This window comes from Bos mutus, chromosome 15, assembly GCF_027580195.1.
Source record: "Bos mutus isolate GX-2022 chromosome 15, NWIPB_WYAK_1.1, whole genome shotgun sequence".
Taxonomy (NCBI): domain Eukaryota; kingdom Metazoa; phylum Chordata; class Mammalia; order Artiodactyla; family Bovidae; genus Bos; species Bos mutus.
In genome coordinates, this window is record NC_091631.1 from 74,393,509 (window position 1) to 74,419,776 (window position 26,268).

General features: G+C 34.7%; 1 protein-coding gene across 5 annotated transcripts in view; it reads right to left on the bottom strand.

The window, feature by feature from the left end:
* Nucleotides 1-361: 361 nt before the first annotated feature.
* Nucleotides 362-26,268, bottom strand: part of DCUN1D5 (defective in cullin neddylation 1 domain containing 5) — a 33,411-nt gene continuing 7,504 nt past the window's right edge. For 2 of the 5 annotated variants that reach the window (XM_070384341.1, XM_005887859.3), the window contains 6 exons: nt 25,670-25,740; nt 25,166-25,257; nt 10,600-10,708; nt 10,407-10,511; nt 7,386-7,488; nt 362-5,397 (listed from right to left, as the gene is read on the bottom strand). In XM_070384341.1, the coding sequence (XP_070240442.1) occupies nt 5,342-5,397; nt 7,386-7,488; nt 10,407-10,511; nt 10,600-10,708; nt 25,166-25,257; nt 25,670-25,711 (507 nt within the window). In that variant the 5' untranslated portion in view covers nt 25,712-25,740 and the 3' untranslated portion in view covers nt 362-5,341. The remainder of the gene's footprint in view (nt 5,398-7,385; nt 7,489-10,406; nt 10,512-10,599; nt 10,709-25,165; nt 25,258-25,669; nt 25,741-26,268) is intronic. The other 3 variants (XM_070384344.1, XM_070384343.1, XM_070384342.1) reach the window with 2 other exon arrangements.

Sequence of the window (26,268 nt, forward strand, 5' to 3'; positions counted from 1 at the left end):
TACAGACAACAAAACTGAAGATGACAGAAGTAAAGTGACTTGTTTAAAACTGACGTAACAAGGATGTGGCAAAGAGGAGATCAAATCAGGCTTCTCTGATGTTACTTCTATAAACTCTCTCAATATTCATAGCAGTTTCAAGAAATGATATAAATCCAAAAACAGGTAAGGTTTCTGCATTTGTAGATAAAAGTAAAAGTGCACAAACTTGCTATAAGTCATCTGATTTGTATGACAGAATAATACAAGGAAAGAACTAAGGGTAAACTAATTGTACTTAATGTAATATTCATAAAAAATAATTTTGCTAAGTTTGGTAAGTTAATAATACTAAGTCTCTAACAACAAGTTATTGAAATAATTTATCTTTTATCTTTCCTCTTTCACATGCACATTTCCTCTTCAAATGCAATTGACAGCAGTCATATGGAAGCAAATTCTCTTTTCACCAAAATATGTGAAAACTTTTATCCACGCTATTTTCTACATGAAAAGACAAATTATGGGTGATACACAATTTACTTATACACACATAGCGATTTGGGTAAAGCTGGTTTTATATATATCCATTTTGCTTATTTTTGTTGGCTTTTAAAAATAATTGTCTCATACTGGAATATTTCATAATACCCACAATTTTACTTCATACTTAAAATAATCCATCATGTATGGCAGTTTTCCTTATTATTCTAAAGCTGAGAAAAACAAAATTGCAAGTGATAAAACTTCTTCAACATGATCTAATTTGGGGGAAAACTAAGAAATTTTTAATATACGTTTTACATTTGTGGAGCACAGATCCATAAAATACAACAAAGCTCCAAAAAAACTGGCACTCTAAGGTAAGAATTCATACTCATGTTAAAGTCTAATCCTTTTACTGGATATATTTTGAAGAATATTTAACACATGATAAACCAGAACCCATGTAAAAATAAGCCATATTATAAAAGGTTTAATAAATAAAAGCACACAAAATAAAAAGAAAATGATCAAATGAACAACTGGTCTAGGAACAAAGCAGCACAATGTGTACAGGACACAAAAGACTGTAAGACGGAGACAGCAAATTTACTTTTTATTAAGATGGTATTTGACAAAAAGTAAATAAATTGTGCTTTAAAAGAGCTAAAGATTTGCTTCAGTGAAGTAAAAGTTCACTAGAAAAGCCTCTACAATAAACAGTGAATTAGAAATAATTCACCTGAGGTTTGGGGCAGGAATTTACCTTTTCATAATCTGTATCTATATAAATTTGACCATAAAAGTCAGACTGTTGTTTAGGCTTCCACATTACTACTTATAGGTAACTAGGTTTATCAACAAAAAAGACCAGATCTTAAGCAACTTGTCTGGTTGTTAACAAATATTTATAAAACCATATTCATTAAAAAATCACATGATCTAGAATATTTAATAATCCAGACCAGCCTTTCCTGACAAAATCAAAGATATTTTGCTGTTATTTCTCTTTTCTCCTGAAGAGTAAATAAACACTACCTTGAAATGTTTCCACGTAATGATTCCTAATATCACTCAAGAAATATACTATCTCAAGAAAAAGAGAATTCTTTATGAATTCTTTAGAAGTACGATTAAGAGATGGCTTTGCCTTTTCTCTTAGTTTAACAGAGAAATGCATTTAAATTATGTAAATTAAAGTGTCCTCAACTTATTTGATGCTTTAGACATTTAGTAAGCACATGAGATGTGCTACAAAACTTTAGGCCCTAAGAGCCTTGAGAGCCCAAACAAAACTTTATTGAATTAGGAATGATCACAACAGTTTTAAGTACCCTTCAAGAAAGCAGTTTTTAAAAAAAAAGTCAGTATTCTTGTTTATCAAGCTGAGTATGTAATATATTTCAAATAAATGCTTTCATAACTTCACATCATCAATTAAGGAGAAAGGACATGTTTTGACAAAGAAATCATTTGTTCAAAGTAAAATGTTTCATTGCTAATACTCTACATTAACTACTATGCTTTAAAATTCTACTATCCTACTCACCTCCCCACACAAAGTGATGGCATTAATTCTACTAAAGATAAATTTTCGGCTCACTAGATGAAAAAGGCATTTGAATTTAAGAGAAGTACTCTTCAGGGTCAATCTAACATTCCCATAGAAGGCCCTCAAATTCCAGTTTAAGAAATACTTGTGTGTAGTCGGTCGCTAAGTCATGTCTGACTCTTTGCGACCCCATGGACTGTAGCCCACCAGGCTCCTCTGTCCATGGGATTTTCCAGGCAAGAATACTGGAGTGGGTTGCCATTTCCTTCTCCAGGGGATCTTCTAGACCCAAGGGATCAAACCCACATCTCCTACTTGGCAGGTGGATCCTTTACCACTGAGCCACCAGGGAGCCCTTTAAGAAACACTAGAGTACTTCAAAGTAAAACTCAAGTCAAAAAACCTGTACATTACACATAAAAATACTACTACAACCAAAAATGGATTACGTCAAGAATTTTACTGTGAGCAGTCAAAAAAGAAGACATTGTAAGACAATAAGAGATAACATTGCAATAAAGTCAGATAAGCCCACAACACACCATTTTCTATCTCCTATTCAAATAAGTTACCTGAATAACTGGCAAGTTCCTAAAGATACTATGCCTTGTTAATAAATCACTGGCTTCAAGGGGTTGGGAGACAACCTCTCCACCCACTCACAGTTCAGAATCCACACCTGGCTCTACTTTCTTCCAGTAGTATTCCATCTGTATGTTATTCTATAAGAAGAAAGTAGTTTCTAATTATAAAGCACCAGTGAATTTTATTCCACATTAAAGGAAGTTTTACAACAGGATTCCTGGGAAGGCACTTAAAGCTAACTAGTTAAAACAAGAGCCCCAACAGAAGATTTGTTATTCATACTGCTGGCTCCTTAATACTATCCTCTTTACTTACACTACTTAACCTCTTGATCATTAGTTCCAATAAATTAAATTATGTTCAAATACTAATTAAAAAAGAAATGACCAGAAGGGACAAGCCCATATCCTGAGATGAATGAGGCAGAGTTCAGTTTGCTTCCAAAATAAGTTGAGTTATGACTCTAAGAAGGTTGGAGAATTAGAAAGAGCAGAGTAAACCAAGCACAGCCTGAGTAAAATGGGGCTGTTGACTTCAGGATACAGTAAGTTTCATTTAAATTTCCAGATTCAAAGTCTTAAAGGAATCTTTGGATAAGTAAGCAAAGTAAATTGTTTCATATATTTTATTTCTTTAAAAGGCATCTATAATTTTTAAATGTTTCTTATAAAGACAAAACAATTTTGTTCAGGCCATAAATTGACAACTTATAAAATTTCATTTAAATTATATATTTTGGAATTAAATAAAGATGGGCAATATTCTTCAAATTCACAAGTTGTTCCCTGAAGAGTCATATCATAAAGATTCAAATGTCTAAAACCTAAGTGCTTTACAGTCATCCCGCAGGACCTAAAGGACACTGGCTCCAGCAGCTGCCAAGTTTACCAAAATCTGCAGATGCTCAAGAGCCACAGTTGGTCCTCTATCCCACAGGTCCTGTTATACACGGATGCAGGGTCCACAGACACAGAGAGTTGATTGCGTATTTACTGAAAACAAATCTGCCTATAAGCAGAACCACACAGTTCAAACCCATGTTGTTCGAGGACTGACTGTACTTATAATACATTTAATACTAAAACACCAGTCATAATGTCGTAACACTCACTGTCAGTATGCTCAGTTCCGATAATTCAGTGATTCTAATACTTGACACAGTATTCCAGGAAAATTATCCTTATCAGACATTTAAGGGAAAAACTGTTTTCCATTATTATATCAGTGTTTCACAAAGTCGTACATAGTGATGTCATGAAGAAATAAAAACGGCAATCATTCTTTCTCAACCAAAAAGCAAAAAAAAAAAAGCAAAAACATAAAATTATTTAAAATGCTATTCTCCCTAAGTAATCACTACTGTAATCACTCATTAAATTCACCACCAAAAACCAACCTTTACCTTAAATCCCAATAGAAATGTTATTATGGAAAAGCAACCTATTTACTTTTCTCCATATAATTAGGAATTACATTCCTGAAGCTGTGACTTGACTGTAAATGTGAATACGGTTTTCATTTCACTGGGATATTGGATGGTTTAAGAGGAATGTAAAAACAGCCCTGCTGCTAGTCCAAAAAGACACCTTTTGTGTGAATTAGAAAAAAGACGGTCCTGTCTTCAGGAAACTTCACTGCCAACGGTCAGAGAATTGTGACAATTAGCAATGTAATTTGTACCAATGTAAATGGTACCCTTGAGTTGTGCACAATTACACCCAGAATTCTCCCATGAGTCCGTATTCTCGTTTTTCTAATACATATTTTAACTAAATCCACAACATCAGAGCTAAGGTTCTCAAATAACCAAAAAGAAGGGGGATTGGGATGGAGTGGTCCTCAACACAACTCCCCAAATCACGAAATGATAGTTAAAAAGATCACATATATGTCACGAACAACAACAATAATGATGATACACAGCTTCAATAATGGTCTTAATTTTCTCATAAGGCTAACTGATTTTGAGACCATTAATATATGAAACTTGCTCTAATATAATGGAATTTTAAACTGATAGAATACAGAAAACGTAAAATTCACATTAAGAGTATACATACGATGCTGATTTATACTTATTGACAATACTATTTAATGGTTAGAAAACAAAGTAACAACACAATAATCTTTCCAACTGTAAACTTTTCAGATAAAGAATATGCATAATATGTTGGCAACTTTCACAGAAAACCACAGCTAAACTTGCCCAATATCCAGAAACGTATTTTATTAGCTGCATCAGAAATTACCCAAGAAGTCAAGACCAATAAATATTCTTTCTGATTGTGCAGAGATGAATATATGAGCTATACCATGAACAGAGTACATTGCCAAATATTAAGACTGTTTAAAACCTTTAAAATTCCACAAATTTCTGGTATGACAGACTTCTAAAATTCAAGAATTAAAATTTACAAAAATAAATACCACTCTTGACACTCAACGGACATCTTCACTTTAAGGCCTTTGTCACAAATCTGAATCTTTATTGTTCTGAAATAAATGTTATAAACATAACTCAAACAAAAACTTCAATATTCAGTCTCAGAAGAGGTGTGGCTCAACGCCCATAACATGTAACAAGAAAACGTCCTTTAAAAAAAAAAGGAAAAAAAAAAAAGTACTATGAGAAGTCTTTCATATGAATGAAAATGCACCCCTTAGGTTTTTTCCCCTCTCATCTCATTAGCCTGTACACACGTCAGGATCAAAAGGTTTGCACTTTCTTCACAATACTTCTTGCTATGATGCTTGACGAACTTTATGCCACTCAACAAATTCATCAAGAAGAACAGGCCCTAGAAATAAAAGAAACAACTTTTATTAGAATTCAGTGAACTTATCTCTTAAATTATATAAAACAAACTCTATGGTGACAATAGGAAACTGACCTTTCCCTTCTTTAGGTATTTTCCTTCCAGACTCCCTCTTCTACTTAATAGGTGCTTTCTTGGCCATTTGTTTTTTTTTTTTTTTTTTTAAATAAAACATAAGGGACTTTCCACAATGGATATTTGTACAAACCACATTCTCAAGATTTAAGTGTTTCATGAACTCTCTGATAACTCGGTCAATATTAACCTCTCCCTTTTTCTAACTGCCCATGGCTTTCTGCCAATTAATTATTAAATAATATGAAAAGTGTTTTAACGTAGTATTTCTGTTACCTTACCAAGAAATGTGTAAGTGTACTGAAGGTGTGGCCATATACTGTTCCAGGTACAAGACCTACTATAGATCTGAACACAAAGCAAGTACCTAATAAATATCAACACCTGCATTAAGAACTATTGTAAAAAGATATTTTTATATTACAGGGAGTTCAAATTTACTTACTTATAGAAGTCAGATAGGCAATATTTAAACCTCACCGTTTACTGTTTGGAAATGTAGGGAAAACTCATTGCCATAAAGAAATATGCTTGCCCTATTCTTCTTACAACCCTCTGGTGAGCTCACTTTTTCTCTCGCTTTTAATGGATATTTCTCTACTGTAAGAAAAACAGGAGACTAGCATAATAATAAATGACAACTGAAAAGCAACCTAGATGTTGTCATACTGTGGACCAGCACACCAGAAAGCAAGTGCAACATAAGCCACTACGTGGTTCCAACCGAATTCCTATAGAAGAACACAGGAACAGTTCTGTCAGATTTTGTAATTTTTCAAACAAATCTAGAAGCTATATTTTTATTCAAAACCTCTCAGTTAAAACGCTGACTCAAATGCACATGAAAATACATATCTACAGGACAGACATAGTCCTTGAGCTGCCAGTTTACTGCTGTAAGGTATTATTTATAAAAATATTAAATTTTACACTATTTTGTAAATGGAAGACACAATATATACAGAAAGAAATAAAGTTATCCTTTCTTCAGCATTTTGTTTCTTCAGTGTCACAAAAGTCCATTAACCTCAGTTTACATTTGGTGGCTCAGTGGTAAAGAATCTGCCTGCCAATGCAGGAGACCCGTGTTCAATCCCTGGGTTGGGAAGATCTCCTGAAGAAGGAAATGGCAACCCACTCCAGGACTCTTGCCTGGGAAATTCCATGGACAGAGGAGTCTGGAGAGCTATAGTCCATGAGGTCGCAAAAGAGTTCAACACGACTTAGCAACCAAACAGCAATAACAATCTTTTCTATACAATGCTTTGCAACATGAAAACAACACATGCAGCCAAACTTGTGATGGGAGTGAAAAACTTACAGCTCTAGAAAATTCATCTGGCTTATCTAAAAATTCATCATTGCCTCCAACACCTATGGCATCCTGGGTTTTCCACTCAAGGGGACTGACAGATATTTTAATCATAGTTTATTGACTGTTTACTCAATAATTTCTGAAGGAAGTTACATTGACATTATTTGCCATATTGTGAATGGATATTATGATATTAAAGCTTTTGCTACTATAGCTGTTTTGCTTTCCTATTTTTAAAATCATGACTGCACTTTTCTTACATAGTAAAATGCCAGGAAAGCCAGGAATAAAGCAGAATTTTAGCTTCTAGCTGCAGAAATTATATTCTGAATTTAGCTATAGTGCTCTGCTACCAAGTAATTGAAAATATTTCATTTACCAGCACACATTTTATAATGGTGCTCAATCTAAGTTCTCTACCTTCTATACCTGCCTCCCCGCTACACTTCCCACACAATTAAAACAAGAAGGTCTGTTAGGAAGTTTAAATTCTTTATAGTAATGCTACACAAATCCACGTTCTCATTTAATAGCTTTAAGAACTATATTTTGGTAAGAAAACATTGTATTATATACTTACAAGCACCATCTTCATCATAGTTACTAAGATCGGCATGGACTGTTCTACTGAATTCTAACACATTGTACCACTGATCTTTGTTCATAACGCGATACTTTGATTGCTGCAGAAAACGATATAAACATTTGGATTACAGAACAAGCAATATCTATTAGGATTTGACTTCAATAAACATAGTTGTAACTTTGTTTTGATTTAGTCTTTCCTAAAACAGTTATTCCTCTTTTAATTATTTGTGTTTCTAAGAGAATTTTCAGGGTCATTTAGATGTTAACATCTTCAAATTTATTTTTTCCTTTTTTATTCCTGAGAAATAACACAGCATCAAGGGCACTAACAAAAAGGGTAAAACTCAATAAATTTTTACCAATGTATATGCTGTGTAATCACCAGTGAGATCAAGCTATATAATGTTTCATATACACAGTAAACTCCCTCCTGCTGTTTCTCATTAAATTGTTTCTTTGCATAAGGTTATGCAACTTCAAATCTTTAGCCACATTTGAAGTTGGCATTTTTCAGGCTTGGGTTCAAATCTTACTTCTGTTACTTAATTGAGTGACCTTGGGAAAGTTACTCGTTGGCTAAGTAAAAATAAAACATAATTCAAAATGGTGTTATAAAGATTTAAAAAGATAATGTATGTTAAATACCCTCCACACAACAAACATTTGAAAATATTTAGTTCTCTCAGCAACTTTTACATGGGAATATTTTTACAAGGAATATTTATCTCTGTCCCCAAATTACTAATATGAGGAAGATAGGTAATATCCATCAACTAATCTGCTTTATTAGGCTAAAAGATTTAAGTGTGCATATAAGACCTTTTTATATTACTGTCTCTTATCACAAGCTTTAAACAAAACTAATCTGGGGAACTTGCTATGATAAACAATCAGCTTCATGAGAAATTATTTTCAAAGCAAAAGCATCTATATTCAAGAAATGGTAAGAAGTACACCAAAACAAAAGACAAAATTGCAAAAACAAAAAAACACTACCAAAGCAAGAAATGGAAAAAAAGGACAGTATCTTCTTAGAATCTTACCTTGAACAACAGGTATAAGAATAAAGCCTTTCTTCTAAAAGAATACTTCCTTTATAAATTCAGCATATATGTCTCAGTAATTACTATATCTAAGTACATTCTCATATTTGGGGACATAAAATATTAAACTTTCTAATGGTGGTGTTGGAGAAGACTCTTGAGAGTCCCTTAGACCACCTGACCTGCCTCTTGAGAAACCTATATGCAGGTCAGGAAGCAATAATTAGAACTGGACATGGAACAACAGACTGGTTCCAAATAGGAAAAGGAGTACATCAAGCCTGTATATTGTCACCCTGCTTATTTAACTTATACGCAGAGTACATCATGAGAAATGCTGGGCTGGAAGAAGCACAAGTCGGAATCAAGATTGCTGGGAGAAATATCAATAACCTCAGTTATGCAGATGACACCACCCTTATGGTAGAAAGTGAAGAGGAACTCAAAAGCCTCTTGATGAAAGTGCAAGTGGAGAGTGAAAACGTTGGCTTAAAGCTCAACATTCAGAAAACGAAGATCATGGCATCCGGTCCCATCACTTCATGGGAAATAGATGGGGAAACAGTGGAAACAGTGTCAGACTTTATTTTTTTGGGCTCCAAAATCATTGCAAATGGTGACTGCAGCCATGAAATTAAAAGATGCTTACTCCTTGGAAGGAAAGTTATGACCAACCTAGATAGCATATTCAAAAGCAGAGACATTACTCTGCCAACAAAGGTCCATCTAGTCAAGGCTATGGTTTTTCCAGTGGTCATGTATGGATGTGAGAGTTGGACTGTGAAGAAAGCTGAGCGCTGAAGAATGGATGCTTTTGAACTGTGGTGTTGGAGAAGACTCTTGAGAGTCCCCTGGACTGCAAGGAGATCCAACCAGTCCATTATGAAGGAGATCATTCCTGGGTGTTCTTTGGAAGGAATGATGCTAAAGCTGAAACTCCAATACTTTGGCCACCTCATGCGAAGACTGATGCTGGGAGGGATTGAGGGCAGGAGGAGAAGGGACGACAGAGGATGAGATGGCTGGATGGCATCACTGACTCAATGGACGTGAGTCTGAATGAACTCTGGGAGTTGGTGATGGACAGGGAGGCCTGGCGTGCTGCAATTCATGGGGTTGCAAAGAGTCGGACACAACTGAGCGACTGAACTGAACTGAACTCAACTCAACTGGACTGCAAGGAGCTCAAACCAGTCCATCCTAAAGGAAATCAATCCCGAATATTCATTGGAAGGATTGATGCTGAAGCTGAAGCTCCAATACTTTGGCCACCTGATGGGAAGAACCGACCCACTGAAAAAGACCCTGATGCTGGGAAAAACTGAAGGCAGGAGGAGAAGGGGACAACAGAGGACGTGATGGTTGGATGGCATCACCGACTCAATGGACATGAGTTTGAGCAAGCTCCGGGAGATGGTGAAGGACAGGGAAGCCTGGCGTGCTGCAGTCCATGGGGTCGCAAAGAGTAAGATTCAGCTGAGCAACAAACAACAAGAAGATAAAAAGTTTATTCTAATTCTTTAGATTGAGCCTAAGCTTTAATACTAAAATTGGTTCTTTTAAATTGATTTTTTCAGTCTAATATTCTGTATATAGAAAGAAACTTGATTTAGAAGCTTGAGATTTGTACACTAGCATCAATTCTCTCCTGAAAAATCCCAAGAAACTAATTTTACATTAAGGGCATTTGTGCTAAAATTGTTTTTTTGAAGATTTATCTTTGTTTTTTTTTTCCGAAGGGAGAAGAGCTGTGAGGAAAGGAATATACATGGCTTATGCACAAAATATATTAATGAACATGAACTCATGTCTAAATGAGAGCAGATAGGTATACATTTAAACAAATTTTCAACCACTTATACAGATTTTTTAAAAAGCTACAGTCTTTTTGTTTTTATTCATTCAAAGGTATGCTGTTCATTCAGCTGAAGTTTTTAAATATTATTTTAAAAATAAAAATATATACATACCTCTAGGTACTGGTAAAATACTGAAAACAGTGGCCATGTCCTCCCAAGGAGAAGAGCTAACATAGACTTAGCAGTATCAATATCAAGGCTTCTCTGATCTTTATCCTAAAACAAAAGATAAAAAAGTTTTCCTAAGTGTGGTTTCAAGATAATAAAAAAATATTAAAATTGCAAACATGGAAATTCCACCTACCCTTGCAAAATCAAAGGCATATCTGTAAATATTCTTAAACGAAGAAATATCATTCAACTGTGAGCGCAAAAAGTCAAATTTGTTCTGTAACTTTTCTGTGCAGTCACACCTTAAATTAAAAAATCAAATGTTATATAATTAAGAAAATTAAATAAAAGTATCTTTGGGGGTTAGAATGAATGCATTAAGTAAAAAAGTGAGCACATTTATGAAGTTAGTTTAGGTTTACAATCTCTGATTCACAAATTTAGAATAACTGTTGCCTTCTACCTACCAATACAATGCAAAAGGGAAAAAGGGAAAAGAAAACCTGGCAATCTATGAAACGTCACTCCAATAACTTTTCTTTAAAAAAAAAAAACACCCACAACTCAAGCATAACCTCGAATAAAATCACAAATATTTGGTAAAAAGAAACATACTAAGATATATGCTTTTACCACAAATAAAGTTAAAATGACAGAACAAATAAAATTAATCAGGCCTCTGACACAAATTCTCAGGCACCATCTTGGTGAAAGAGACTAACCATGATTGCTTTTAAAAGTTTAGCAGGTAATCCAGAGGAAATACATTATATTAGTGATTCAGTCACTACATTTTTAGTAAACAAAAAATCAAAGTATATCAGTGACAGCACCTAACTTTACATCAGGTACATATACAAAAGAATGCAAACAAGCAATAGATGTTATCTCTAAAGGTACAACTAACTAAATATAAGGAACTAAAGAGATGGGATGTTCCAAAGTATTACTGGCTTTCTGACTTTACCTGGGTTGATTTACTCCACTATTTAGCAAGAAATAAGGCAAAGCCTTTCACAATTGGCATAAACTTCCAATCTCATCTCCAGCCAGGGCCCAATATCCTTAAAATGTAACTGTGCTCTAGTTATAATTCACTTACCATTCCCAAATGCCATATCTATGCTTTAAGCACATATTATTTTATCTACTTGATATGCTGTTCCTTCTAATATTTTGTCAAAAAATCTCTCATCAGAACTAACTCACAGTTTGTCCTCTCTGAGATCATCTGACTCCCTTCAATCAAATTAGCTGTGCCATCTACTGTGACCAATAGTTTTCCACGCAAAACTGATTTCAGTACTCATGACAATACACCTAGCATTCTCAGATTTAACCAAGCCTTTCACTGTTCTGAATCAACAATGTGATGTGTAGTAACTTATCATTTTATTAATGTGTAAAATATCTGAATAAATTTCTAGTGTTGCTTAACACTTGCATTCTTAGAATAAGCCAAACTTGGTCATGTTACCTGTTTTATACACTGCTGTTCATAAATGAGACTGGCTGTAAATTTCATTCTTTCACATTTTTTTTGCTAGTCTTGTAACAAGCTTATAGCATAAGCCTCAAAAAAACAAAATGAGAAATGGTACACTTTCTTCTGTTTTCCGAAAAAAGTTTACTCAACATTGGATTCAGGATATGAACAAACTCAGCAGCTGAAAAACCACCTGGGCCTTTTTACTAAGAAAAGAAAAACCTTTAAACTACTAAATCAGCATTTTAAATGGTTATTAGACCAGTCAGATTTTTTTATGTCTTTTTGAATCAGTTTTGGTCATTTATACACTTTTCTGATTACTTATTTCACATGTAATTTTACTTAAATATGCCAATTAAAATATTTACAATATTTTCTAACATGATTATTATATATTTTTTCCTTTTTTTTGTTCTTCTTGATTACCTTGTCAGAATTTCTTAATTCTCTCAATTGTATCTTTTTTCTGTTTTACCAGGGTTGGAACACTTTTTATCTCCTTTATTTTCTTTGGGTTAATCCTTTTAAATTAGATACCAGTTCATTTGGTTTTAGACTTTTTCCCCCTCTTTAATATAATATTTAATGCTACAGACTTCTCTCTACAATTTTAGCTTCACCCAAAGCTTTGTCAGTATTAACTGGTTTGATTATTCACTTGTAAATAAGGCCTTTACAAGAGTGATTTCGGAGGAGCTATAAGGATAAAGTCTTGCTAGAATAGGTTTAAAAGAGCGAAAGAGGAGAAACTAGAGAAAAGAAGCCTAGACAATTGCTTTCAAAGAATCTGTTTCTAAAATGGAGCAGAGAAAAGAGGCAGTAGAGTACGATGGGGAAGGAAGGCAGAAAGTTCACTTTAAGAAAAAATAAGAGAAACAACTTGCTTCTAAGAAGATGAAGTGTTATTTCACGTCTCTCCTGTTAATTCAATTAAAAGCCTTACATTATATACAAAACAAACATAAAAAGACTCTGAAAGAATCTGAGAAATGATACAGTAGCCTGTTCCCTGGGTTTTCTTCTTGCCTCATCTATCCCAGCTTGGAGCTGAAGGAGTCAGCAAAACAGAAATGCCAACGAGGGCAGACAAAAAATAAACAAACACAAAAGCCTGCTCTCCCCCTCTAGCCCAAAGTAAGCAATCTGGCAAGACAGAAATTGTTAAGGGAAAAAAACAACAAACCACTCTTCTCTAGTCAAACACCAAAGAGAAAACTGGCTCAACCCCTACCAACGCCAGCAAAGCCTGAATGGGGGGAACTGAATGGTCCACCCTCACCAGGATATGGGGCGCTCTGGGGGCTCAGTTGGAGAAGGCAATGGCACCCCACTCCAGTACTCTTGCCTGGAAAATCCCATGGACAGAGGAGCCTGGTAGGCTGCAGTCCATGGGGTCGCTAGGAGTCAGACACGACTGAGCGATTTCACTTTGACTATTCACTTTCATACACTGGAGGAGGAAATGGCAACCCAGCAGCAGCAGGGGGTTCAGTGGTCAAGAGTCCTCCTGCCAACACAAGGGACTTGGATTGGATCCCTGATTTGGGAAGACCCCCTTGAGGAGGAAATGGCACCCCATTCCAGTATTCTTGCCTGGAGAATGCCATGGACAGATAGCCTGGCAGGCTAGAGTACATGGGATCACAAAAGAGTCAGACACGACTTAGGGACTAAACAACAAACAAAACACTAGGATATAAGCAGGCCGCCCTCTCAAATTCTGCAGTGTCAGCGGAAACCACAAGGGGTACTCCCATCAGGCAGTGAAAAGCAGACACTCCTCCTCCACTCTGCAAGTGTCAGAGGAGGATGTCGAGTCAAGGCTGTCAGCTTTACCCAGGAACGCGGCCGTCACTCCAGCAGTGTCAGTGGAGATCAAGCATCTGTGGAGGCTTCTCACCTCCGCTGACAGTCATGAGGACTCCTCCCCAGATGTCAAGGATGCAGAGAGGAACTTCACCTTCTATGGGCGCCTGAAACTAATGAGGCCCTCCTCTCCCGCCCAAGTGGTGTTAGAGGAAGCTAGCTAAAACAGAAGCCTCAAGTAAGATCCAGACTTTCATAACAAAATCATACTCCAATCTTCCAGGTTTCAATTAAAAAAAAAAAAATTGCCTGCCATAGCAAGAACCAAGATCTCAAACAGCAAAAGGGCAATCAATAGATGCAAACCCTGAAATGCTCAAGATGTTTAGAATCACTCAACTCAGATTTTAAAGCAGTTATAAAAATGCTCCAGTAAGCAATCAAGAAGAAATTAAAACAAATGAAAAGACAGAAACTATCAGCAAAGAAACTGAAAGTCTAAGGAAAGAAATATATAACAAAAGAACCACAATTCTTGAACTGTAAAATACAGGGCAGACTTAAGCCCTAATACATCAGTAATTACATCAAATATAAGTGTTTTAAATAAACCAATTGTAAGATTAGAGACTGAGAGAGTGGAACAACAACAACAAACACCGTAAACTATGCTGTTCAGAAGAAACTGACTTTAAATATAACAATACAGGCGGGCTGAAAGTAAAAGAATAGAAAATGATATACTGTACAAACAACTAAAAGAAATGAGAGGTGGCTAAACTAGTATCAGCTAATGCAGACTTCAGAGCAAAGAATATTACATAATGACAAAAGGTCAATCCACCAAGAAGATGGAACAATCCCAAACATGTGCACCAGATAAGAGCTGCAAAATATAAGGAGAAATAAACAAATTCACAATTACAGTTAGATTTCAATCTCTCTCTCTCAGCAATTGACAGAACAACACAGAACATCAGTAAACATGTAGAAGAATTCAATACCAACAATCAACAGGATCCAATGGACTTGGAAAGAACATTCTACTCAATGGCAACAAAATACTTCTTTTCAATCCTAAACCATAAAACAAATCTTAACAGATATAAAATAATTGAAATCACACAGAATATGTTCTTCGACCACAACGAGACCAAACTAGAAAGTAAAACTTAGAAATTAAACAGCCAACTCCTAAACAGTCCATGGGAATGGAAACCAAAAAATATACTGAACTGAATGAAAATGAAAACATATATCAAATTGTTTGAGATACAAAACAGTGCTAAGAGGGAAATTTATAGTACTAAATATAAATACAAACATTAAAGAAGAAAACAGTCTCAGTCAGCAATCTAAGCTCCTGCTTTTGAAATCTTATCTAGATTCCAAAAATAGGAGCTTAGATTACTGAAAAAGACCAGATTGAATCTATGGCAAGTAGGAAAAGTAAATAATTAAATTATCAGTATCAGGAATGAAACAAAGTATATCATTAGACCTGCAGGTATCAAAAGGATATAACTTTGATAACTTAAGAAGAAACAGACTCAGAACTTCCCTGGTGGCCCAGTGATTAGGAATTCTCTCTCCAGGACTTCCCTGGTGGCTCAGAGGTCAAGAATCCACCCGTCAATGCAGGAGACATGGGTTCGATCCCTGATCCAGGAAGACCCCACATGCGTCAGAGCCCTAAGCCAATGCGCCACAACTCGAGAGCCTGGAAGCTGCAACTACTGAGCCCACGAGCTACACGTGCACGGCTCTGCACGAGAAGCCACCACAATGAGGCCCACACACAACCAGAGAGCAGCCCCTGCTCCTCGAAACTAGAGAGAAGTCCTTGCCACAATCAAGACCCAGCACTGCCCTAAATGGATGAATGAATAAATAAATTAAAAAAAAAAAATTTTTTTTTAAAGAATTGACTTTCCAATGTAGAGGAGGCGGATTTGATCCCTGGTGAGGAAACTAAGATCCCACATGCTGCAGGGCGACTTAGCTCATGCTCTGCAACAAGAGAAGCCCCAATACAACACAACAAAGACCCAAAATAGCCAAAAACAAAAACAGGTGACATGGACCAATATTTGAGTTGTGTAACTATTGAACTATTAAATAAACTGAATTCAAAAGTTAGAAACATCTATAAAAGACATATACAGGTTCAGGTGGTTTTACTGGAGAATTTCACCATCTTTGAAGATCAGTTCTACAACCTCCTTCAAAAAATAAAGTATAAGCAAAAACTTTCCAATTTATTTTATAAAGCCAGTATTACCTTTACCCTAAAATCAAAGACAATTAAAAAAAAAATCATCACAAGGAAAAAAAATTTACAGCTATATATACTGATGGATGTTAATGACTTCTTATGGTGATAGTATTGCAGGAATCAAACCCATGTCACCTATGTCTCCTGCATTGCAGATGGATTCTTTACCCACTGAGCTACCTGGGAAGTCCTTAATTTTGTAATATATACAAATATTGAATCCTTATGCTTTACATCTGAAGCTAATATAACATTTTATGTCCATTATAACGCAATAAATAAGAAAAAGAAAATAAAGTTATAGACCAATATCCCTCATGAGGCCTTAACAAAATATTAGCAAATAGAATTAAGCAATATTTAAAATAATTATATACCATGATCAAGTGGGATTTATTCTAAGTATGCAAGACTGATTCAGTACTCACAAAAAAATTAACATAAGCACATTAATGGGCTAAAAAAAGAAAAACCACATGACTATATGATTTAATGCAGAAAGTGTATTTAAAGTATTTAATATCTATTCACCTTAAAACTCACAAAAAAACAGAAAGAGAACTTGCTCAATTTGATTTAAAAAGAAAAAAAGAAACCTACAAACAACCTACCAATAACAATACTTAATGGTGAAAAACTGTTATCTTTATCTCTAACATGGGGAACCAAAACAGGATGTCCACTATCACCACACTTATTCAACATAATAGTAGACATTCTAGCCAATGCAATATGTCAAGGAAAAGAAATAAAAGATGTACAGACCAGAAAAGAAATAAAACTGGCCCTATTTTGTGTCATAATCATATGACACAATTGTCCATGTGGAAAACCCAAAGAGCACACACACAAAAATCTTACAATAAGTGTGTTCAGCAAGTTCATAGGATACAGGACATACAAAAATTAATTCTATTTCTATATATTAATAATGAACATACAGATGCTAAAATTAAACACACAATATTTATAGTGACTGAAATAAACGAAATATTTAGGTTTAATTCTTAGAATACATGTATGTACAGGACGTCCATGTTTTACAAAGAAATGATGAAAGAAACCAAGCACCTAAGTAAATGGAGACATATCTATTTTTGGAAGAGTCAAAGAGCAAAGATGTCAATTCTTCTCAAATTCACATGCACTTTAACAAGAATCTCAGTAAGATTTTTTGTAAATATGTAAGATTATTCTAAAATTTTTGGAAAAGCAAAGAGACTGTAGTAGTGGGACATCTCTGGTGGTCCAGTGGTTAAGACTCCATTCCTAGCATAGGTTTTACTCTCTGGTCGGGGAACTAAGATTCCACACGCCACACAGTGTGACCAAGAAAGAAAACGGAGGTTGAAAGAAACTGTAGTAGCTAAAAAAAAATTCGAGAAAAGATCAATCAGTCTACCTGATTGATCTGAGTACATGGTTACTGAGTACATGGTTATAGTAATGCAGACTGTGTGGTCGTGGAAGAAGATCAACAGAACAGGGAACCCAGAAGAGACCACACAAGTAAGGCCAGATGCTTTTTGATGAAGGTAAAATTCAATAGGAGAAAGAGTTTCTGCACCAATGGTAGTGGTACAAATGGACATCCACAGATAAAGAAATAAACCAAAAATCTAAGTCTCATACCTTTGATAGAAATCAATTCAAAATGCATTACTGATTTAAAAGTAAAATGTAAAAATATAAAACTTCTAGGAAAAAAAAGTAAGGAAAAATCCTCAGGATCCATGGCTAGGCAAAGAATTCTTAGACTTGACACTTAAAACACATAAGAAGGAAAAAACTAATAAACCAGACATCATCAAAATTTAAAACTTTTATTCTGTATAAAAGTCCCTGTAAGAGAATAAAAACACAAGCTACAGACACGGAGAAAACATTTTCAAGCCACATATTCAATGAAGGACTTAAATCTAGAATATAGAGAACACAGTCAAAATTCACAAAACAGACTCAAAATTAATTTTAAAAAATCAATCCACTATAGCTCTTAGCCTCTTTTCTATTTTCTGTTTTCCTCAAATATGGTAGGTCATCATTTATATCCATCTCCTTTGCAGTTAGTTCATCTACTGAGTTTTAAATCTTTTATATATTTCACTTTTAGAAATTATCTGAAATCTGATCATCTGAGACTATTCTTTTTTAATACACATTAATGTAGTTATTTTATACTGAAATTGTAGTAACTCAAAATACTAGCCTTAAAGAGTCTTATTTTGAAGTTTAAGATCTGTTTCCTAACTTGTTTAGTGATTTTTGATTGTTAACAATCACTGAACTTTTCTCTGAAGAAATTGAGGCTTCTGTTTAAAATGCTTTCCTGTACAGAACTGCTTCCACTAAACACATGGGAGTACTAATTACCTGAGACAAGACTAAAATGCATTTTTGGATTGTGTCTACATCCTCATGACAAAGAGCTCCTTTTTTTGACGATGCCTCTCAGCTTGCAGGATCTCAGTTCCCAACCAGCAACTGAACCCAGCCAGGACCATGAAAGTGAAAGTCTTGAGATCCTAACCAACAGGGAACTCCCCAAAAAGCACTTTTAGTTAGGAATTCTCTCTACTAGAAGCCCTTTGTCTCCAACTGCATATGTCAAACCAAGCCCAAGCAAACAAGTCATCTTTTGGATAGATTTGGCATCAATAACTAAATGTGTGAGGTTTTAACATGATTCTCAATGCAATTTGTCTACAGTTTCCAACAGGCATAAAAGGTTAACCTAGCTGACTAAGAACAGGCAGGTATCCTCAGGGTAAATGCCAGCTCCATAGAGCCCTATGGAATTACCATCTCTCATAATTTTTGGCTTCTGATTTATTTTTCTATAGTCAAGTACAAGTATGTTTTTTAAAAGATGTTTCATATTTTAACCAACATTTAGGTGTGTAATATGGGAAATGATTTGTTTGCATACTTAGGATGCCGTAACTGCCAGAAATGGAAATCAAAGTTTGGATAAGTTAATTATCTAATTTGTTTGGGGCCTACTTCCTTACATATGAATAAGTACACAAAATGTTTCAAGAAGAAATAAGAAAAATTTATTATCATTTATGAGAAATTTATTATTTACTATTTCAATAAATGGCTTCTACTAGTGCAAACATTCTTCATTCTATGAAAAAGTTTTAATGAAAGTTGAAAATGCAGTTAACTTCTACCAGAAGAATACGCAAAAGAAACAAATTCTGAGATTACATGCTATTATAATAGTGTTTGAAAACTGGGACATCTCAAAACTTCAGTATCTCCAGAGTTGTCAACTGAGAATGTTCCGAAGGTCCCAGTACTAGAAGTGACTAGTCACAGGTGCTCCCGTTCCCACCAGGACCTACCTTTAAGTAGGGGCCTAGTTTTCCACATCTTTAGAGCTTCTTCAAGCAGCTTTTCACACTTTTTTTAATGATGTGACTCACATTTTCACACAAAATCTTAACAGACTTGAGATTCCGGAGGGAAAACAAGTTAAAGGATATCTCCCTACTTTAAAAGCTTTTTTTCTCTCAATACTTCCAGAATTCAAAAATCGTCCTCATAGTATTAACATGGGGCCTGGCATATAGGCCCCAGCATTCCAAAACTGTCTGTTAAATAAAGGTATGAATATCAAAAATAAAACACAAAGTAGATGATGTATTACAAAAGGTTTCAAAATACCCATCTGGGAAAAGGTTAGTGGAAAACTATAGTTCAAACAGAATTGTTAAGCATGTAAGTAGTGACTGACAATTCTCTCTAGGAGATAATCTAAGAGATTACAGTCCTTTCCAAATATTTTACATTCCACAGTTGTGTGTGCTCAGTTGCTTGGTCATGTCTGACTCTGTGACCCCGTGGATGGTAGGTAGCCCACCAGGATCCTCTGTCCATGCAATTTCCAGGTAAGAACACTGGAATGGGTTGCCATTTTGTTCTCCAGGGAAATACACAAAGTAACAATATTACTTAGGATGAGACCTCAATAATACAGAGATAAAGAACAAAGTTTCAAGTCAAACAGAGAATTGAAATTCCAAGTTTTCCACTTCCAGCCATGTGGCTTTAGGTAAGTTAATCTTTTCCAGTCTGTTTCTCATTTTAAAACCACAAAAACAATGAGACAGCCATAAGGTTACTAATGAGGGTCATATATTAAATGTGTAACACAATTCTTAGCTTGACAGGCTGAGTTAACAGGCATCTTCACATGGGTGGCTCTCTCCAAACTATCATTCCTAATGGCTCCTCTACACCTTCAGCAGAGAAAGAATTTAATAGAACTGACAGTCAATGTTTCTTCTTAGAGAAAAGTGAAAAAAATTAGAACACAAACTTCCACATTTATCACGAACATCATAAAGACATGGCTGAACCCAGCAAAACCAGTAAACATGCCCAAGCTGTTATTAACACACAATTCTGATATTTAATCTAGCTCCAAAATAGACTCACAGGAGTTAATAATCTTGATACCTCTTAAAGTAGGAAGAATATTTCTTCTGAACTAAAAAGAAACACATACTATAAGTAGTATAGCATGGAAATTAAGAATAGTCTATTTTTGAATATCAAATAAAACTATACTTTTCAGGGAACACTGGCACAATACAATAATCATCTTCAAAGCCACTGCTGTTAGAATGAATAGAAATGGGTTTAAATTTCAACATAAAGGCTTGGGGATTAATTTCCTGAATATTGTTAAACATTCTATTAACAAGAGAGACTTTAATTTCTGCTTCATTAATGACCTTTAAAATGAGAGAAAATTTTCATTTAGGTCTAAGTGAGGTTCTCTTCCTTAATCTTCAAGTCCCAATAAGAATGCTGTGATACACTGATGCTATAATAGGAAGAATTTTATTCACAAAGTTATGGATTTAGAACATTCTCTGAATCAGGTCTATTGACCACAACAATACAAAAAATCCACCTCTGCAGGCACCTGGAAATGTGGAGAGGGGACATTCTGAAACAGTCACGGTGACTCTGCGGGAGAGCAAAGGGGAAGAACCACACCAACGACAAATGGTACTTGGGCCCCAAATGCTAAGTGAACGATAAATCATATGCCACACACAGTATAGCATACAATCTACTCTTCTACTCTCACCAAAAACAATTATATAAATGTTCCCCATTCCTCTCTAAATCCTTTAAGAAAGTAAAGTCCGTCAAGCCTTTACTCTTCAAAGTACAGAGCTCAATATAGAGACCAGAAGGTGTACAATTTGTAGGCTACTGGAAGACAGCTTAGTGTACTAGTGTTCTCATCAGATGCTATTCTTTCCCCTCTTTCTTCATGATCATAATCAGGTATATTCTTTTCAAAGATCTATGCCCACAATTTTCTCTAGCAGCATGGTAACTCATCTTTGCTCCAACAACAAACTTTCAGCTGGTACATATGAGAAAAGTCCTTTGCTCCAGTAAGTATGGCAGAATAAAATTTTCAAGTATCCTTGGAATCTTGCCGCTATAGATGCAAGGAAGAAGATCCATATGCAACATTTGTGCATTTTAACGGGGATAAGGTTCACAGTTTTCCTAAGATTTTCAAGAGTGTATGATCTTAAAACATTTTTTTAAAAAAAGGAATATCAACGCTATTGAAATCATCCCCCAAATCTTTGATAATTCCTGTGCTCAGTAACCTGGTGCCTTCTCAAGCTAAAACACATGGTTCAAACTCTCTCAACATATTAGTCAAAGTCCTGCATAATGCAGCCATATCTCAACTATCTGGAGTTTAAAACTGCTGTCAGTTTCTTTTATGTACCTTTTGATTCCAGCAAACTAGACATACGTTTTTCCTTCTCAAGGCTCTGCTCACAGTTTTCTCTTGAAACATTTTTCTATATCCTCAACCATCAAAATCCTAATCATTGTTCAAGGTCTAGTTCAAATGCCACACCTATAGCAAAGACTTGCCTGTCTACTCAGTGGTAATTCATCCCCTTAGCAGCTGTGCTTTCACAGTATCTGTTACTTTTACTCAGCATCTGTCCCATCCCACATGGATCTATGGTTTGTTTCTCAGTCGTATCCGACTCTTCAGAGACCCCGTGGACTGCAGCCCACCAGGCTCCTCTGCCATGGGGTTTCCCAGGCAAGAATATTGGAGTGGGTTGCCACTTCCTTCTCCAGGGGCCCTTCTGACCCAGGGATGGAGCGCACATCTTCTGCATTGCAGGCACATTCTTTATCGCTGAGCCACTGGAGATTTATTTATGTTTACAGTATTGTAACACTTTCCCTGCCCTGCTAGAATGTAACTAAGTAAAAGCTGTGTCCCATGCCTCACTGTGATCACCAGTAAGCGCACAGTATTTTAGACAAAATAAGGGTAAATATATATTAAATTAAATCTGACTTGAAGGGAAATTTGACTATTAATAAAAAACAATGAAAACAAAATAGAGCAAAATATCTGGAAAGGATATGGCAATCACATCCCCAAAACTTACAAAATGACCATTCTACTCCAATTATGTACAAAGTCATACCCATAAATTCTTTCACACAAAAGAAAATGACAATTCAGTTATGGAAAGTCTGTATGAATAACAGCTTTAAAATAAATAAATGTTTTCAAAAAAAGTATTCTGAAAACAGTTAAGTATTACACCATTACAGATTTTAATTAACCATGATTATGATATTCTACTATTCTTTACCATAATGTCAGAGAAGGCAATGGCACCCCACTCCAGTACTCTTGCTTGGAAAATCCCATGGACGGAGGAGCCTGTTAGGCTGTAATCCATGGGGTCGCTAAGAGTCAGACACGACTGAGCGACTTCACTTTCACTTTTCACTTTCATGCACTGGAGAAGGAAATGGCAACCCGCTCCAGTGTTCTTGCCCGGAGAATTCCAGGGACGGGGGAGCCTGGTGGGCTGCCGTCTACGGGGTCCCACAGAGTCGGACAGGACTGAAGTGACTTAGCATAGCATAACTATCAGACTGTTTCTATTCTTTGGCAGAGCTCTACTCAAGTGTTCTAAGGGTTAAAATTAATTAATTTGAAACAGCTGATAACTACATTACAGTGATTCAGGAATCATCAAATAACTATGTTCAGATTATATTAAATCCTAAAAATATAAACAACTATAAAAATAACCAAGTCTGTAAAATTTTATACTTTATAATTATATAAAACCAAGTATACTAGAAAACTATACATTTTTTAAAAAACTAAGAGCTCGGTCTCTCTTGGTTTATTTTGTAAACTATTTTATACAAGTTCCTTATAAGAATATTCAGGGGATAATAAGACTTAGCCAACTAAGAAAAGATACTTTGTATATCACATAGCAATCTAGATCATCAGAGGAAAAAAACTATTTTCCCAGTCAAGAATGCTTGCCTAATTTTAGTAACTTCAAGGCTCTACAATATAGAGCTCTAGGCAAATGGGTAGGGGATAATACATGAGTGAAACAAAAACCTCTGGGTCAATTTTAAGTGCTAAATATTGCTTTTATTATGTAAAGACTGTGAACTTCCTACTGGAAAGATTTCCTAATAATCAACATGTTCATGGGTTCATCAATTTTCCTAGCATATACCTAAAGCCATATGTAAATACTAGAAACATTTTTGTTTATATATGTTATACAGAGGCTCCTTATATAATATCAAGTTATTCAAAAGCAATTAGAAACTTTTGGTTTAAAAATATGCAAACACTTGTTAGCTGAGATATTGAAAAAAGTAGGACAAAAGCAGCAGCAGAAGAGTACAAAAAGCAACTGTAATGTCAAATAAAAGGTCTCACAATTAATGAGCTATGTGACAACCAATACAGGTTTTAATAAAACAGACTGAGCTGTATAAAATTCTTTATATTCTTTGCATACTCCTGTATAGTTTTTCTTTCTCTAAAAAATTAATTAAATGGTGGCAAACAGCTCAAAGAATTTCAGAAGCAACATTATTTTAATCTGGCATGTTATGACACCTAGATGAATGGCAGAATTTGTGGTCTTGGTTATAAACACTATGATTTTAAAAGTTGATAATGGCCTTCTATTTTATAAAGAGTGCTAACAAAGGAATGACACAATCGGAAGCGCAGTATGGTAGACTGGTAATCAGGAAATTAACATTCTAGCTCTGCTATTCTTAGTTACACAGGAACTATGTAAACTTTGGCAAAAATGTTCTTCACCTCTCTGAATTTCAGAATCATCTCACCTATAAATAATAAAAGTGAGAGTGTGTTCTCTTTTCTTTATCGCGAGTGTAGATACACACATAAAATATCTAAATGTTAATGCTGGTTTAAAAGGAGAATTAGAAAATATTAGACACTGAAAATTCAAAAATATTTAAGTTCCATATGAACAAATACACTTGAAAAAACAGGTATTCTGAAAGTTAAGGATAGGCAAACAAAGAGTAAAGAACAGTTAAGCATGTTAATTAAAAACATACAACAGGAAACTAATTAACCTCCAGTTTGGGGCTCCACAAATATTATAAATTTATGCTTGCTCTATTTTAGAATGTTGATTATTAATTACTTCCTGGATGAACATCAGGAATATGACATAAAATTACATATAATTACCAATTGAAACTAAGCACACTTTACTCTGGAAAGCCAAAATCAAATTATTTCTATAAAGAAGCAATTTTGTGAAAAAGAAGCAATTTTATAACTTATAAAAGCATTCAAAAGCAGCATACAATCTGAAAGTATACAACTATAAAATGGCTAAATGTTGCACACTTATTTATTAATGCCAAACAATATTTCTACTTTTATTCTTTAAAACTGTCATGTAACTCACTTCAAATTTCTTTTTTAAGTTAAGTATAAAACTGAAGAGAGAGGAGGCCCCAGAGCTCAGAACTGCCGAAGAACAAACTACTCCCGTAGTAGAATTCTGTATTCTGAGAAAGAAGTCCCTCATTGCTCAAACATTCCATGAGTAAATAACTTCTATCATAAAGCTCTAATTCATGCATCAGGAGAATAGGTGGGTTTTAACAGAACTGCTTAAAGATTCTTTCTTAGAAAATATGAAAAATGGAGTAACTGTTCATTTGCCAAAGACCATAATATAATTTTTTTCAATCCTACTAATTTAAGGTGAAGCCTTACTCCTGAAATTACGAAGCACAAAATATCAATTAAGATTTTCAAATAGGCCATCAAATTTGTTTTTTAAAAAAATTTCTTACTGTAATGAAGTCATCCCCTTTAACCATTCTTCCTTGGTAAAAAATCCCATGCTTTCAGCCTCCAATTTCCACGCTAAAACTAACATAATAATCTGGAAAGAACAGAACATAAAGGATAGGGGAGAAGTCAGCACAGAGATTATCATGTCTATATTTATCATGGAGAGCATTTTTTATACAACTATTTCCATCCTTCAACTATTAAAGAGTACAATCTCTGGAATTATTAACTGTAAAGAAATTTAGATGGGTCAATTTCTTAAAAGCAAAATATTCTAACAGTTTCTGAAGGTAGAATCTCTCTTACTCTATCACAAAAGACATTTATATCAAGAAAGATAATACATGCCCAAGTTAAATTCACTTAAAAAAACCTAAATGAAAATCTGCAATATTCATGAAGAAACAAAATTTTCTTATAAGATTAAACTGTTCCAATTTTTAGAAATTTATGAATATGCTATACCCCACTTGCATTCCATTCTACTTAAAAATAAAACATACATTTTCAGGTTCAACACCAATGTCTTCACAAAATTTTTCCATTCCTTCTGGCCCTACAACTTCATCAGGACCTTCAAAGACAAAAATAATTTATATATTTTATTGTTATAACTTTATATCAACATAAAACAGAAGCCACTGTGTTAAAGGAATTTATGAATACATAACATTTTTTTGTGAATAATTGACTTTGAATTTTGACATACCTTTGATAAAGTATGAATATTTGTACAGATTAAATTTTTTTTTTAACTTTGAAATCCTCTTTGAACACATTATAAAATTAAGGACATAAAAACAAACATTAATGACAATCACTAGGTTGTACAATCACTTGAATCTATCCTTAAAAATACATTTACTGAGAGCTTCCTCTGAAGAAATTTTTTGACAATGCATCAATATAAAGAAGCACAAGAAGGTTTGAGCTCCTTATTCCACTAGAACGTGCCAGTACCAACCCACAATTCAAGACAGTAAACAGAGGAGACTATCTGTTTCTTACTAAAACAGATGGTCATTCATTAACCTTCTGAAATATATCCATAAAAATTTAATACTTTTTTAAAGATAGAACAATAATGATATAAATGGCTACA